Genomic DNA, 13,035 nt, shown 5'->3' with positions numbered 1-13,035 from the left:
TTTAAACAACTAGCAGTCCAACATGTCACACTCTTCAGAGTACTCATAACAGCAATAGGTTTACATTTATCTGCAATTCACTCAAAATAAATGAAGATAAAACAAGGCCTCAGTCTAATATACAACCGAGGAAAGCCACCGCACGGCTGCAAATCTGTACCCCTGCTGCAATGTGAAGCCATTTTTCAGTACTGATCCTAGCATCACTGCTGCTTATGCTGGAACAAAAGGGTTCATCCAAAGTCTTTACATCAATGACTAAGTTTTATTTTCTTCCTATTTGCATCACTGAATTCAGCAGAGACACTCTGTGCTGTAAAGACAGGGTCTGATCCTGTTTCTTGCAGGTTATGTGTCAGTAAGACTTCTTGAGGCTGGAATGCCTAACAAACATGTTTTTGCAGTACAGGCTTCTCTAGCCAAAGACTCGGATGAGAAGAGCTGAAAACAAATAATATGGTTGGAGCCAAAAGATGCTACAGTATCCTTTCTCTATGCAGTAACTGAAGTCTCAAAGCAATTCCTGGCAGGAAGATATACATGCCACAAACCACCCTGAGTATTGCTACTCTTCTCAGAGACTATTAGCACTCAAGCGCTGAACAGCCTCTTCTGATCATGTCAGAATTACTTGGGCTTGGCCGCCTTAGCCAAAGTACATGTACTGTATTGGGCAAAATGGCCAAACAGGTTTCAAAATAGCATCTCAGGGTAGATGCTGGCAGATCTGCTGAATAAACGAATGACCTGTGATTTCCTGTCTTTAATTGCCAGAATTAGAAACAGCTTGTAAGAGAATTTTGACCTGTTCTTTGGTCCATAGACCAAAGGCTACTACTGAACAAGGATGGCTATGCATTGTCTTGTATGTCCTGTACTTCACGGCTACATCCTAAAAGCAAAACAAAATCTCGTTTGTTCAGAATCCTCCAAGGAAGTGTCTCCTAGCTTTTCTGCTAGTTTGGCTGTACAAAACTCCCACAAATCTCTCATTTCCTGCTGCCTCTTCCAGAACATCTCCCGCACTAGTTTCTCCGCACCTCTTACTAAACTTTGTTCCACGCCCCGAAGAGCTACCAAAAGCGAAAACCCACATTTACCATTACTCTGACACAAGGGTGACACTGATGCCCTACACAGAATAGTTCCCAGCTCCAGGTATGTTGTTTTCAAAATGCTGAAAACTTGCCATGACCTATACCTTTCATAAGGAACAAATACTCCCTTTTATGTTCTGGGAGTATCATTATGAATCTTCAGGGTGGAAATAATTCCCTCAAGATGAGACTCTGTTAAAAAATGACAGAGATTCCAGAACAAAGACCTAGAGAAAACGCAACAATGTTCGCTGTCTAATGACCTTTTCGTAAGGTACTACCACCCTGAGACGACATACCTCATCATTTGCTTGCAGGGTAAATAAATAGTCGATCTTCCTATATTCATCTATCATCGGCTTCATTTGATACTAATCCTTCCTTTATTTTCCTGCTTTATGCTATGCACTGCAAAGAGATTACATAACGATTCACAAGTGATGATGCTTCAGCAACAGATGAAACAATCCCTCTGCACGGCTCAAAAATACACGTGGAGCTCTGCAATTATTTGGAGTCAAAGACTATATTATTGACAGGCGATGTGCTACCGGTCCAGCAGAAATTCAGTGTAAGTAGAGCCCACTCTCTCATTGCCCATTCCCTCCAACATGAGAACTGGTCACCAGAAGACCTCTTCAGAGGACTTAAGCTTGGCCTTAGGTGAATCTACCTGGTAATTAAACGAGTGTCAAAGCAGGAAGCCTCCCTTGTGTGTGAAAAACAATTATGACTGCAGGTCACAAGCCACTTTCAATTTTTATTTGTCCTTTTTGGCAAGCACTGTGAGGCTGACAAGCACTCCTCTTTATCTGGAAGACCCTGGCAATGCTGGCTCTGCAGCCTGCTATCTGCACAGTCAGGTGCACATATGCGCATCCAAAGTACATAACGCAGCGGAGCAGAAGGTCATCGTTCATTTGGAGCATCTCTATAACGAAAAGAGAGTTTCTCCTATTTTGGCAGCATCTTACTTTGCCTCTGGGCCAAATTTTTCTGAGGCGAGTCCTGACGACTCCTTAAGTGCAAGCAACACTGATGCTGCGCGAGGAGAGCCGACGCTGCACGGCGGCGCCCCGAGCCCTCGCTCGTCCCGGGGGCCGCGGCAGGTCCCCGCGCCTCCACCGCCCGGGGCCGCCGACCCCCGCGCCCCCGACCCCGCGCGGCGCCTCGCCTCACCTCGCCTCCAGCGGCCGGCACTGCGCCGCGCCGTGACGTCGCGCCGCGCCTTCCCCGCCCCACTGACGTCACCCTCGCGGCCGGGCGGGAGCGGCGTCTTCGCCGGCGGCACCGCGTCCCCTGCCGCTAGAGCCGGTTATCGTCGGCGATGGTTCAGGTGCGGCCGAGGAGCGGCACAGCGCAGCCTCGCTTTGAACCACTTACGGCCCCTGCTGCACCGGCGCGGTCCCTGCTCGCCAGAGCTCTGCGGCACCGCTCCCTTTGCTGCACTGCCCTTCCACAAGCTGGGTCCTTCCCCGCACCGGCACCGCCATCTCAGCGCAAGCAGTTCAGGGCAGCGCAAGAGCTAGCTGAAGCAGGGATATTTCCGATAAGCCTGCAGAGTAGATGCTCTAGATAACCCCCTGCTTCTGTGGTGGCCTTCATCTGCTCTCATTAACAGGAGCAGCACTCATCATCTTCCTATTCTTCTACTAACGTTATTTTGCAATTTGTTTTATACCTGCATATTTCATGCTCTTACGTTTTGTATTTCCTCATGGATTGCTAACAAAGATGTCATCAATTATTTACTCCAGTCTGCTGGATTTTTAAATACACCTGAAACTCAGTCCAAGATGCTTAATTTTGTTTCGAAATTTCACTTACGTGGGTAGCCATAGCATTGCATGCATCTCTTTTTAAATATTCATTGTGGCAGAACACTGGCTTCCCTGTACATAAATCACAAGTGACAACAGGATTAAGAAAGGTATGGCACTGACATTACACTGAAAGTTAGCTTTCATTTATGCAGTCGGTGGTACTGCCATAACGTCTGGAAAAAGATGCTAGAGAGGACTGCTGAGGGCAGCTCTCAACCAATTGATTAAAACCATTGCTGTGGTTCTGGAAGAAAACACAGTCATGTACTTGTACAAACTCATTTACTGATGGTGTCCCTCTTACTGGCATTTACGTGTCCTCAACTCCACAGCCACTATAAAGAGCGTTCATCCTCCTGAGCAGCAAGACTACTGAGCAACACAAGCAAAAATCCTAAGCCAATCCAAGGATGAAGGGCCAGGGCTAGACTGCCAGTACAAGGAAAAGAGGATGGTCCAGGCCAGTGCCACAGCTGGTAGGAAAAATGAACAGATCTGCTGGCAGATCTGCTGCCAAAGGGATTAGAGAACTGGGGCACAAGCCTGCCACTGCTTGGAAGGGTTATGAGTGTCACCAGGAGCAGCAGTAGCATCCACTATCACCCTTCTCCAGCTTCGTAGTGCTCACAGAGAGCTAAACAGAGCTGTGCGCCTATGGCTGTTGTGCCACCCCGAATGGTTTGCTGCCTTTGCTCAAGTCCCAGAGCCAGACGTTCCTTCAGCGAGCATGGCTGAGAACACAGCACAACAGCCTGTGCTCCAGCCAGATTCAGTCCTGCCATCCACGTGCTAGAGGGAGTCTGTAAACACTGAACAGACAAACAGGATGTTTAGGAGCCACATTCCTCCTCACTAAAGACAGTATTTTGTATTGCACCTGGGCATGGAGAGCTGGTCATATTAATGCCAGCAGATGGTCATCTGTTCCCTAGGGACATATTTGAGACACTAAGCAAGCTGTTCATACTGCGTTAAATTCAATAAAACTGTCCACTCCAAATATATAAAAAAAACCCCAGCTCATACTGTTTAACACAGAGCTTGTCCATTTGAAATGGTGGGACAAGGTGCTCTGTTCCTTCCCAGGATAACTATAATGGAGAGAATGAAAGCGATTCCTGCTGTGCATTCATCTCTTGCGGTCCTTTGGACTTTAGACAGAACAGAAACCACAAATCTCCTCTCCTTCCATTGCCATAAGCTCACACATAAATTGTTGTTCAAATAGATGTAAGAACACCCTTTTATTTTGTTTTAGCTTAACCCAACAGAGCTCAAAAGAGTGAGTTTTGGTGACGAATACCTACCGTTATGAATTTGCGCCATTCTCTCCAGTGATGATGTCTTCTCTGGGTGCAAGACATTCTGCATTCATTAAATGCTATTGTTTGGTCTTTCTATGAAGCAGCTTCTAACAGTGCATTCATCTCTTCTCATTTACAGCTTCATTTCAGGCTGTTTCACTTGCCAGCAGACAGGAACCTCATTATTTGCCTTGCTTGAATTGGGACTTTTTCCTGTTTCTTGGAAACTTCTCTCAGTATCTCCATAATCCTTTTCTCTGAGATAAACATTAGCTCCAGTCAAGTGAAATTCTGCTTAAGCTAGCAACACAGAATATGTTGCTAACTTTCTTAAAGAACGGGGTTTTGAGTGTGTGGTGTTGGGTGCTCCTTTTTTTTTTCTTTTTTTTTTTTTTCCTTTTTTTAACTTCATTAAAGGCATCTTTTATGAGGTTCAGTGGTTCCAAGATGCCATTCAGGAAGCCCTCTGCAAGTGGCAGTGTCTTTTTCAAACAAAACTAGATTATTTTTTTGGAGATACTAAGTCTGTACCAAATAGACATACTGTAAAAGGTGTTCCATGGTCAGGTGCTGCAGTTTTAGATTATCTGATGGCAAATGAATCCTTAAGAAGGGGCAAATCTTCACTCAGTGACCCACAGAGGCAGAGACTGTATTTCGTGTCTGCAAAGGATTCTGCACATGCCCTCTACAAGATATTTTTTGCCTCCTGCAGAACAGCAGACAATATGCTCTTACAGAAGCAAAGAGGTCAGGGAAAACCTATATCGGTACAGATCATACACTAATCTTGTCCCTTCAGAAAGGCCAAGAACACGTTTTACTCTACTGTGTTTCTGTAGGTGATCATGGGCATAGCCAAAGAGCTCCTTAGAACAAATCATACATCCTGCAATAGTAGTACAATTTGTTTGCCCTTAATGCAGGAATTCTCAAAAGCATTCCCTTGCCAGTATTGCAGGAATGCATCAGAAACTACAGTCCTTCCACATAGAGAGAGAGAGAAAAAAAAAGGCTCTCTATTTAAGTAGACTTCTTCATCTCTCTTCCCCCCTTCCCCCCCCTTTTTTGTCATCCTTTTAGTGGAAATTACTTTGTTTAAAGCAGGGAAAAAATCTCCTTGTTTTGAAGGACTTCAGTTTTGGAGGACTTTCTCTGAGTTCCAGGATGAAGCAAGTGAGCTGGCAGGACAGCAAGTGAGGATATCCCAGGGTATCATAGGCTACAGCAGAGTAATTGCTGAGCCTGTCTCAACTCAAGTCAGTTTGCACAATTTCTGAGTCAGTGACAGTATCACATATTGGGCAGCTTTCCTCTTCATGGCACAGAAATGCTCAAGGTCCCACACATTATCTCATTCTGGGCGTGTATTTCTTACTTCTCGCAAGGAATAAATGGTCTACTTTAATCTGTCATCTTTGACCACCCCAAGCCTGACAATAATACAGAAAAAAAACAAATGTCCTTCTTTTCCTACCCCACATCGATGTGACAAGTTAATTTTTGTTCATCCACTAAAGTCTTTCAATAGGAAAAAAGAAAAAGCCTTTTTAAAGGGAATGAGATTCAGGGCTGAAGGGGCCACAGAGGGAAAGGAGGGCACTCCTTATTAGTTAATTAGTAACTGAAAAGGTTAGATTAAAGGAAACACTTAAAATTTATGAAAGAGTTGCAAACTCTTATCCATTTCTCATCAACACTTAGCTCTTGTTGAAAGAATATTTGACAGAGCCAGCCCTGCTGCCCTAGCACGTAGCACCACAGCTGATTTGGCAAACTCATTGCCAGTGATAATATACAGTATGTACACTTTTCAACAGTTAGTGTTTTCATAGGTGGGGTTTTTATTTGTGTGTGTATGTGTATGTGTGTGTGTGTGCGCGCGCATATGTATATAGTTTCTTTATAACAAGTTTTTTTCAAGATGTATAGGATTTAGTGCCATAGATTCAAACTCCATGATGCACTTGTTCAACACGAATTGCACAGGAAATTTTGGGTGACTTTTCAAAAGGAACTAGGAGAAAAATAACAACTCAGCTTATGCGGCTTTGTACATCAGCTTCCCTCTCTGATTACTGCATCTGAAGCCACCATGTCTCAGTCTGTTGCATCTTCCCCGAAGCTTTTTTCTTGAGAACTAAAGAGCAGTTTGAGTATTTAACAAGAAGCTTGCCACTAGGCATCATTTCCTTTCTTTTAAATGCAGTCTTTTTCCAAGCAAGTGTAATGATCCAAATATTCCTGTACTCCCTCAGAAAACTTGATATAGCTCTTCCCTTTGCTTAGAATATTCCTCACACTGTCCAGTGTAGTTAAAAGAAAAGACATATTAGTCATTCAGTTTCTTAGGGCAATGAGGCAGTTTCTTGATGCTATCATTCATTTGCAATTGAATAATTTAAACAGATGCCTTTTCAACCCTAGACAACTTGTAAGGGTGCTGAGTTTGCAAACAAGGGACCAAGGTGTTTCTTAAATAGCCTGATCATGACACAGTATTATCCTTATTTCAAATTAACTCTTCCAATAACAAAAACTGCAAGAGCTACCTGCACGAAAATAAGGTATCTGCATACAGGCTGAAGCACTCTCCAAATCCCAAATCTCCTTGCTCCCTCAGCAACACACCTTCTAGAGCCAGTACCAGTTTGTAAAACACTCATTCTTGCTCTCTTTCCCTGAAATCTTCCTGCAGATGTATTCCAGGTACACTAGAGCTTTTGCCCCATTCCCAAATTCAAGTGACCTTTCGTTTCCACAACATTTTTGATACCAGTTGAAGAAGTAAACTTATATTTCAGTAAAAGCCTAGTCATGCAACAAGGCCCATGGCCTATGGTATCAGACAGCGCAGAGTAAGACACAAAAAAAGAAGTTCAAACAGGGTGAGGTGCATTTCAACTATATATTCTTAAGGCTTACATGGTGAGCTCGTCTTACTGTATAAATTACACTGCCCTAGCTTCCCTTACATGTCAACTGAGTAGGTCTAAAAGAAGCTGTTGGGAGGCTAATACAATGTAACAGCACAAAGAAGTCTCATATATGCCATTTACACACCATCTCTGTATCTGGCCATTAGCTTATTGTCATATGACTTCAACAGCCCAGATAAATCAGCTCTTGAACATGGATTAACCAGACTCCTGCGCTGGCTATTATAATGGATGCAATTAAACACTTAAAAGGCATTTTTACTTTGAAAAAAGAAACTAAACAATCTCCCCAAAACACCACTATCAAGAGAAGACAGTATTTTGCTGAAGAATGAAAGTGATAACGGCACCAATCCATTTGCATTAAAACTTTCATTTTTTTGAGAACATAAATTCAATATAGCAAACTACTACCTAAGATAAAAACATGAAATTTTCAAGAAACAAATACGCATGTTTAGATAATCGTTAGTAGAGCCCTTTGTGAGCTTACACTTAAGACTCACACTCAGACAAATAGACAATGAGTTTGTGGCCAACCCTTCCTCTCTAGGAACAGACTAAATCTATGCCTTCCTTTATGGGTACTAGGTAACTATGTGCTCCTAACACAATCCATTAAGAAGTATTGCCCCCGACAAGTGCACCCTCAAAAAACTACAGTGCACAACACTGAGCGTAGAGCTCTAACAATAGGAAAAGACAGAAATATCCCTTCTGTTGACAAACACTTGAAGCAGCACATAAACTGGGGCCATAATCCAAATGACTTCATAAAACAGGCAAGTTCAGTTTTTTTTTGTTTTGGGGGGGTGGGGGGGGTTTGGTTTTGTTTTTAAAAAAGTAAAGTCTCTAGTAAGGAAGCAATTTGGTTTTAGAAAAGCTTGAATACTACCGTGGTACAAGTGAAACATATGCATTCTATCAACCTAATCCAGAACCACTGTATCAGACTAAAATTGGACTACTGTGGCCCTTTCTCAAGTCTTAGAGGACAATTATGCATAAAAATTTCATTACTGCCAGGCCTCACTGAAACCATTGAAATCTTAGGTACTGACAAACCACTATTTTTTTTCCACTATCTTGCATTTGGTTTGACACTTGCTTCAGTTCAGACATGCAATTTCGACTGTAGCACTGCACATACAGCTAATGATTTGCCATCCTGATCTTTGTGTAGTGACTGTTCAATGAGCACTTTTAATTGTCTCTGCAGGATAAACTAACTCTCCTCAAAATAATTTGAGGACTTTCACCTTGCTCCTGTCCTAACCAGGACTGACCCCTTCAACAGGTGGTCAGTCTCTGACAATGAATATCCGAAGTTATACAGAGAATTACCCACTAGAGGGCACTTAGTGAATTCAGAAAATTGAACGGTATTGTACTTGGTAGGATAAAACTAGGTCTTACAAAAGGACCAGCCTTTAAATGATGACTTTTCCATTCATTTGCTAGCCAGCCCCTGTAACCAATACAATAAGACAACGAACCAGGGAAGTACAATATTCTTTACCATAATCTGTTTTATCAGCAACTGACTGAAAAAAGACTGAGCAGAAGTCTCTTCCAAGGCAACACACATGCTAGGCTACGTTCACCAAGGACTTCTGGACAGATGAATGCTGAACAAAAATGTCAAATGCAGGCAGCTTTACCATGCAATATGTTGGTGCTGTAAATCCCTCTTAGGTGCAGCTTCAGGGAGAGAATCATAAGAAGATACAAAGTCTTCTTACGTGAAGAATGTGAGAAACTCACTGGAGTATTTCATTTCACTATGTGCTCATAGTACATTAAGCATGTCACAAAAGAAAAGGACATTATGATGCCCCCCAAAACCTTCCAGGTTTTCTTCTAGATGTGAGAAATCACTGAAAGGTGACAAACACTATGGCAGGAATGAAGGAGGAAAGAGTGCGAACCCTGGACACATGAGCTTGTGGTCAACTAGAGCAGGCACAAGCTTTAAATATTTTAGGACTAAAATCAATTTTCATTTAAACACACGGCTTCTGTGAGATTTTTCTTCCCTAACTCCTAAATGCTCTTGTGGTATATTCAGAGCAGTTTTACCTTGCTGTATCACATGGGTCAAGAGTCATCTCCAGCAAGCCAAGAACAAGCATTTGAGATTTTATGGATAACCTTGAACAGAATTCCGCTTACTAGACTATGGACAGAGAAAGGAACTCTTACACTCTATAACCATCATACCCATTATGTCACCCAAACAGCTCGATTCCTTGCTTTTCATGAGAGTTCTCTCAGCTCCAGCTTTCAGTCATTAAGTCCTGTCATTAACAAGATCTCTTGGCCATCAGATATCTAATTTTTGTGATTCAATATACTCTTAAAGTTCTAGCAGAGAAGCATAACCAAATTCTCTTTGTGAGTGCTTCATTAAGTTCTGGAAAAGCTCAAATCACTGATCTTGCACACACCACGTGTAGTGTGGCATTAAGAGAGGGCAACTAGAGTAGCAGGGGGCTGAAGGAAAGTACAGTCAGGCAAGGCACCATACCTGGGGGCAGACCCACAGCAACTCTCCTCTGGGTAAGCATGGTGCACAGTGACTTGGGCAGGTTTGTTGTCCCACACATAGTCATTGGTGGGTGAGGCATGGTACCACGTAGCAAGGGACACAATAAAGGGTATATAAGAAGTGCTGCAGAAGGCTGTGTTCTCTGGCAGCCATGCTGGTAGTGTATGGGGACATCCTCGGCAGTGCCCAGGCTGATACCAGCTAGATACCAGGTATTCTAGCTCACAAAGATGAAAGAGTGTGGCACATAGAGGGCACTGCAGCAATGGAAGGTGCAACTACCTTTTACTAAGGATTTATTAAATAAATGCTTTGGTTTACAAACTGGCTCTGTACCTTGACTAAATTGACTTTGGAGGCCTATGGGAAGTGCCATCCCACTTCCCTTGTTTATCACCAGGGAAAAGAAAAACTACCAGATCCCTAGGGCTAATTACTTTCTTCAAAACCCAGCATTGCTCTATGTGTCTGACTCAGTGCACTGTTCAATTTTCTGCTAAGATTATATCTATATCACATTACAGGATGAGTTGCAATAGCACTTGATGTTAATTGCAGTGCACAGGCTGCTCCCTTCTCCAGTTATCAAGAAAAACCAGAAAGTCTACTCCTGTTTTTAATTTAGCCTCTTCCATCCATACAGAGTGCCTGTCAAACAGGAGAGGCACGGGGTGTCATCCACTTTCTGCCTGAAAGCGTCTAGCAATGAGACAAGAGGGCTGTCTATGTGTCATCCCAAACAATCAGTTACCTTGTGGAGACAGACAGATGTTAGGGTGTGGCAAGGCCGCTTAGTATAAATAGGTACAGACAGGAACATTAATATTCCTGGATGGTCCCAGAGCCACTCTGACAGCCTTCCTTGCCTCTGGCATACACCGAGGCAGAGAAAAGGGCAAAGATGAAATATCAGAGAAAGGAAACCCCCTATGCCACTCATCAGAGCTTGGCCATCTCCCTCTAGGCCTCTATCCACCTCACATACCAAATCAATCCTGCAAGCAGCAGAGCAGGGCACAGCCATGTGCAGGCTCAGCAGAGCACAGAAACAAGCAGAGACTGTGCATCCTGACTTGAGGAGCAGATGTGGCTCAGTGCGTTCTTCTATGGCAACCAAATCTGAGTACGTTTGCTGGGTGACAAGTACAATTTCCTTTTCCCTGGATCATGTACAAAATCATAAAGAGCTTTTAGTAACTTATCCTTATTTTCTAACAGTTCCTCCGACACAGCCTAGAAACCCTCTTACTGAATCTCTGCTCTGTTCTTCCCTCCTTCCCTCCAACATTCATTGCTGGCAGCAGTATTCTAGTACTCTGCCATGTGGGATATAATAAACACTTACTGGATATAAACCATTTCCTAGAGTATCATCTTCCCTTCCCCTTTCATCGCTAGCAAAGGGGATTTCTGTCACTTCAAGTGCTAACCAGCATTGCTAATGCTCAGGTACCAGCCGTTCTGGGTCATACGTACACAGACAGAGCAACAATAGGGACTGGTGTAATGCTCCACACCTTCAAAGCAATGTATGAACAGCATTCAAACAAAATTGATTAATAAGTATACTGCAAAGCAACACCTGTAGGACGCCACAGTGTTGTACAGTGAGTTCTATCAAATACAACTTCCTCCTGAAACAACAGGAGGACAGCTATATTAGACGAGATAGCAGATCTGTGCCTTGTTTCAGGCAGGGGCTATTAGTGGACACCTAGGTGAAGAACAAGAGGTTGCTTGCTGTTCACTAGCCTGCTTTTGCTTCTACTAGTCTGGCCAAGTTAGTTATCTAGTAATCCAGACTTCTGCATAAACAGGTTATTCACCTTGGTATTCAATTTGTTTAGTGTTTTCACATAAGCCAAAAGGCTTAAACATCTAATTTCTGAGATACTCAGAGGAAAACTCTGATTTCTTACTCTTTGGTTAAGCCCCCTATTTCCATTTGGTGGATCATTCTCATGCCTAAAACACTGTCTACCCCTCCTCATCAGCAGTAAAGAAACTCCTCTGATTAGAGTCCAGCCTGCAACATGACCTTGCAGCTGGAGTTGCACTGGGGGTAGACTACACTTTTCTTTCTTTCCCCCCCCCCCCCCCCTTTTTTTTTTTTTTTTTTTTTTGGGAAAGAAAAAAGGGAAAGGAACAGAACATTCTGTCAGACAAACATTTGCTAAAGCTCTTGAGTAAGAGAAATGGAACAGGTAGCAAACAGTAACCCTGATTAACTACCAGCTAAGGTAAACATACAGCGCACAAAGATTTCCTTTACATTATTTGGATTAAATTTCTAGGCTAACCTGATACGCTGATATATTAACTGGTCTCTCCGACAGGAACTGTGACCTTTGGTCACAAAATAGGAGGCCAGGCCTCCAAGTAATCTAATTAATCTACTGCCTGGTAGAATAAAAACAGGCTTGCTATTGACGTGATTTTTTTTTCCTCCTTTCCACATGCAGTAAGTGATTTCTGCAGACGCACAGTTACCCAGTTACTTGGTAATATTATCTGCTCTTCGGACCTAGGACTGACTGACCTTACTGAGAATCCATGATTTTGATTCTATATGAAAATCTAGGTGCAGCTTCTAGGTCAGCTTTATGCCTGAAGACCAAACATGTAGGAATCAGTAAATGAATAATCTCTCAGCTCTTGAACACTGATGCCAGAAAGCAGTATGACACAGATAGCTGCTAAGCTGTCCCTGATTTGGAGCTCTTTAACTATTAATATGAACATACGAATAACTATGAAGCCAACAACATTCAACTAGGATCAGTACTGAAAGAAAATCCAAATGGAGTTAGGTTCAGATTCTCAGTGCCCAGTGTGACTGGGCTTAATACATGCAATAAGGATCCTAGCACAGAAGCCAAAGCCTGCCTTGGCCATGGAAAATAAAATCCTTTTCCTCCCTTCCAGTGATTGTTCTCTTCTGAGGCTGAGCCCTATGGAGACATATGCAGGAAGGGGTCTGACTGCAGCCATGGGATACTTAATGAATAGGGAGTATTTTCCCTTCTAGCCCTGGTTACTGATAAAACTCACACTGGAGTCTAACTCTGTGGCCCACAACTGAAAGACAGCACTGCAAAACTCAGAGAGAAAAATGGCAAACACGATTTGAGAGCTAAAAAATGCATTGCAGTAGTAGAGTTAAGGAATTCTATCTATCTGTTGAGTTTATGAACAAAACAGAGTAGACAGATTTCAGTGTAAGTTATTTCACAGAGCACATGCTATTCTAAATCAGCCAGTCCAATCAAGGATTGAAAGTTAAAGCTAAATAAATTCAAATTAGAAGTAAAGCACACATTTAAG

At 42.9% G+C, this 13,035-nt stretch overlaps 1 protein-coding gene across 15 annotated transcripts in view; it reads right to left on the bottom strand.

The window, feature by feature from the left end:
• The window catches only part of SLC45A1 (solute carrier family 45 member 1), an 87,462-nt gene that overhangs the window by 10,516 nt on the left and 63,911 nt on the right, over positions 1-13,035 (bottom strand). For 6 of the 15 annotated variants that reach the window (XM_062593250.1, XM_062593266.1, XM_062593263.1 and 3 more), the window contains exons 1-2: positions 2,277-2,331; positions 1,397-1,505 (exon numbers count right to left, since the gene is read on the bottom strand). The exons of 8 other annotated variants lie outside the window; for them this stretch is intronic. In XM_062593250.1, the coding sequence (XP_062449234.1) occupies positions 1,397-1,446 (50 nt within the window). In that variant the 5' untranslated portion in view covers positions 1,447-1,505; positions 2,277-2,331. Of the gene's footprint in view, positions 1-1,396; positions 1,506-2,276; positions 2,332-13,035 lie in introns of those variants that run through there. One more of the 15 variants, XM_062593261.1, reaches the window with a different exon arrangement.

This window comes from Rhea pennata, chromosome 22 (assembly GCF_028389875.1).
Source record: "Rhea pennata isolate bPtePen1 chromosome 22, bPtePen1.pri, whole genome shotgun sequence".
Taxonomy (NCBI): Eukaryota; Metazoa; Chordata; class Aves; order Rheiformes; family Rheidae; genus Rhea; species Rhea pennata.
The sequence above is the reverse complement of the archived record's forward strand: the minus strand, read 5'-3'. Positions and strand labels throughout refer to the sequence as shown.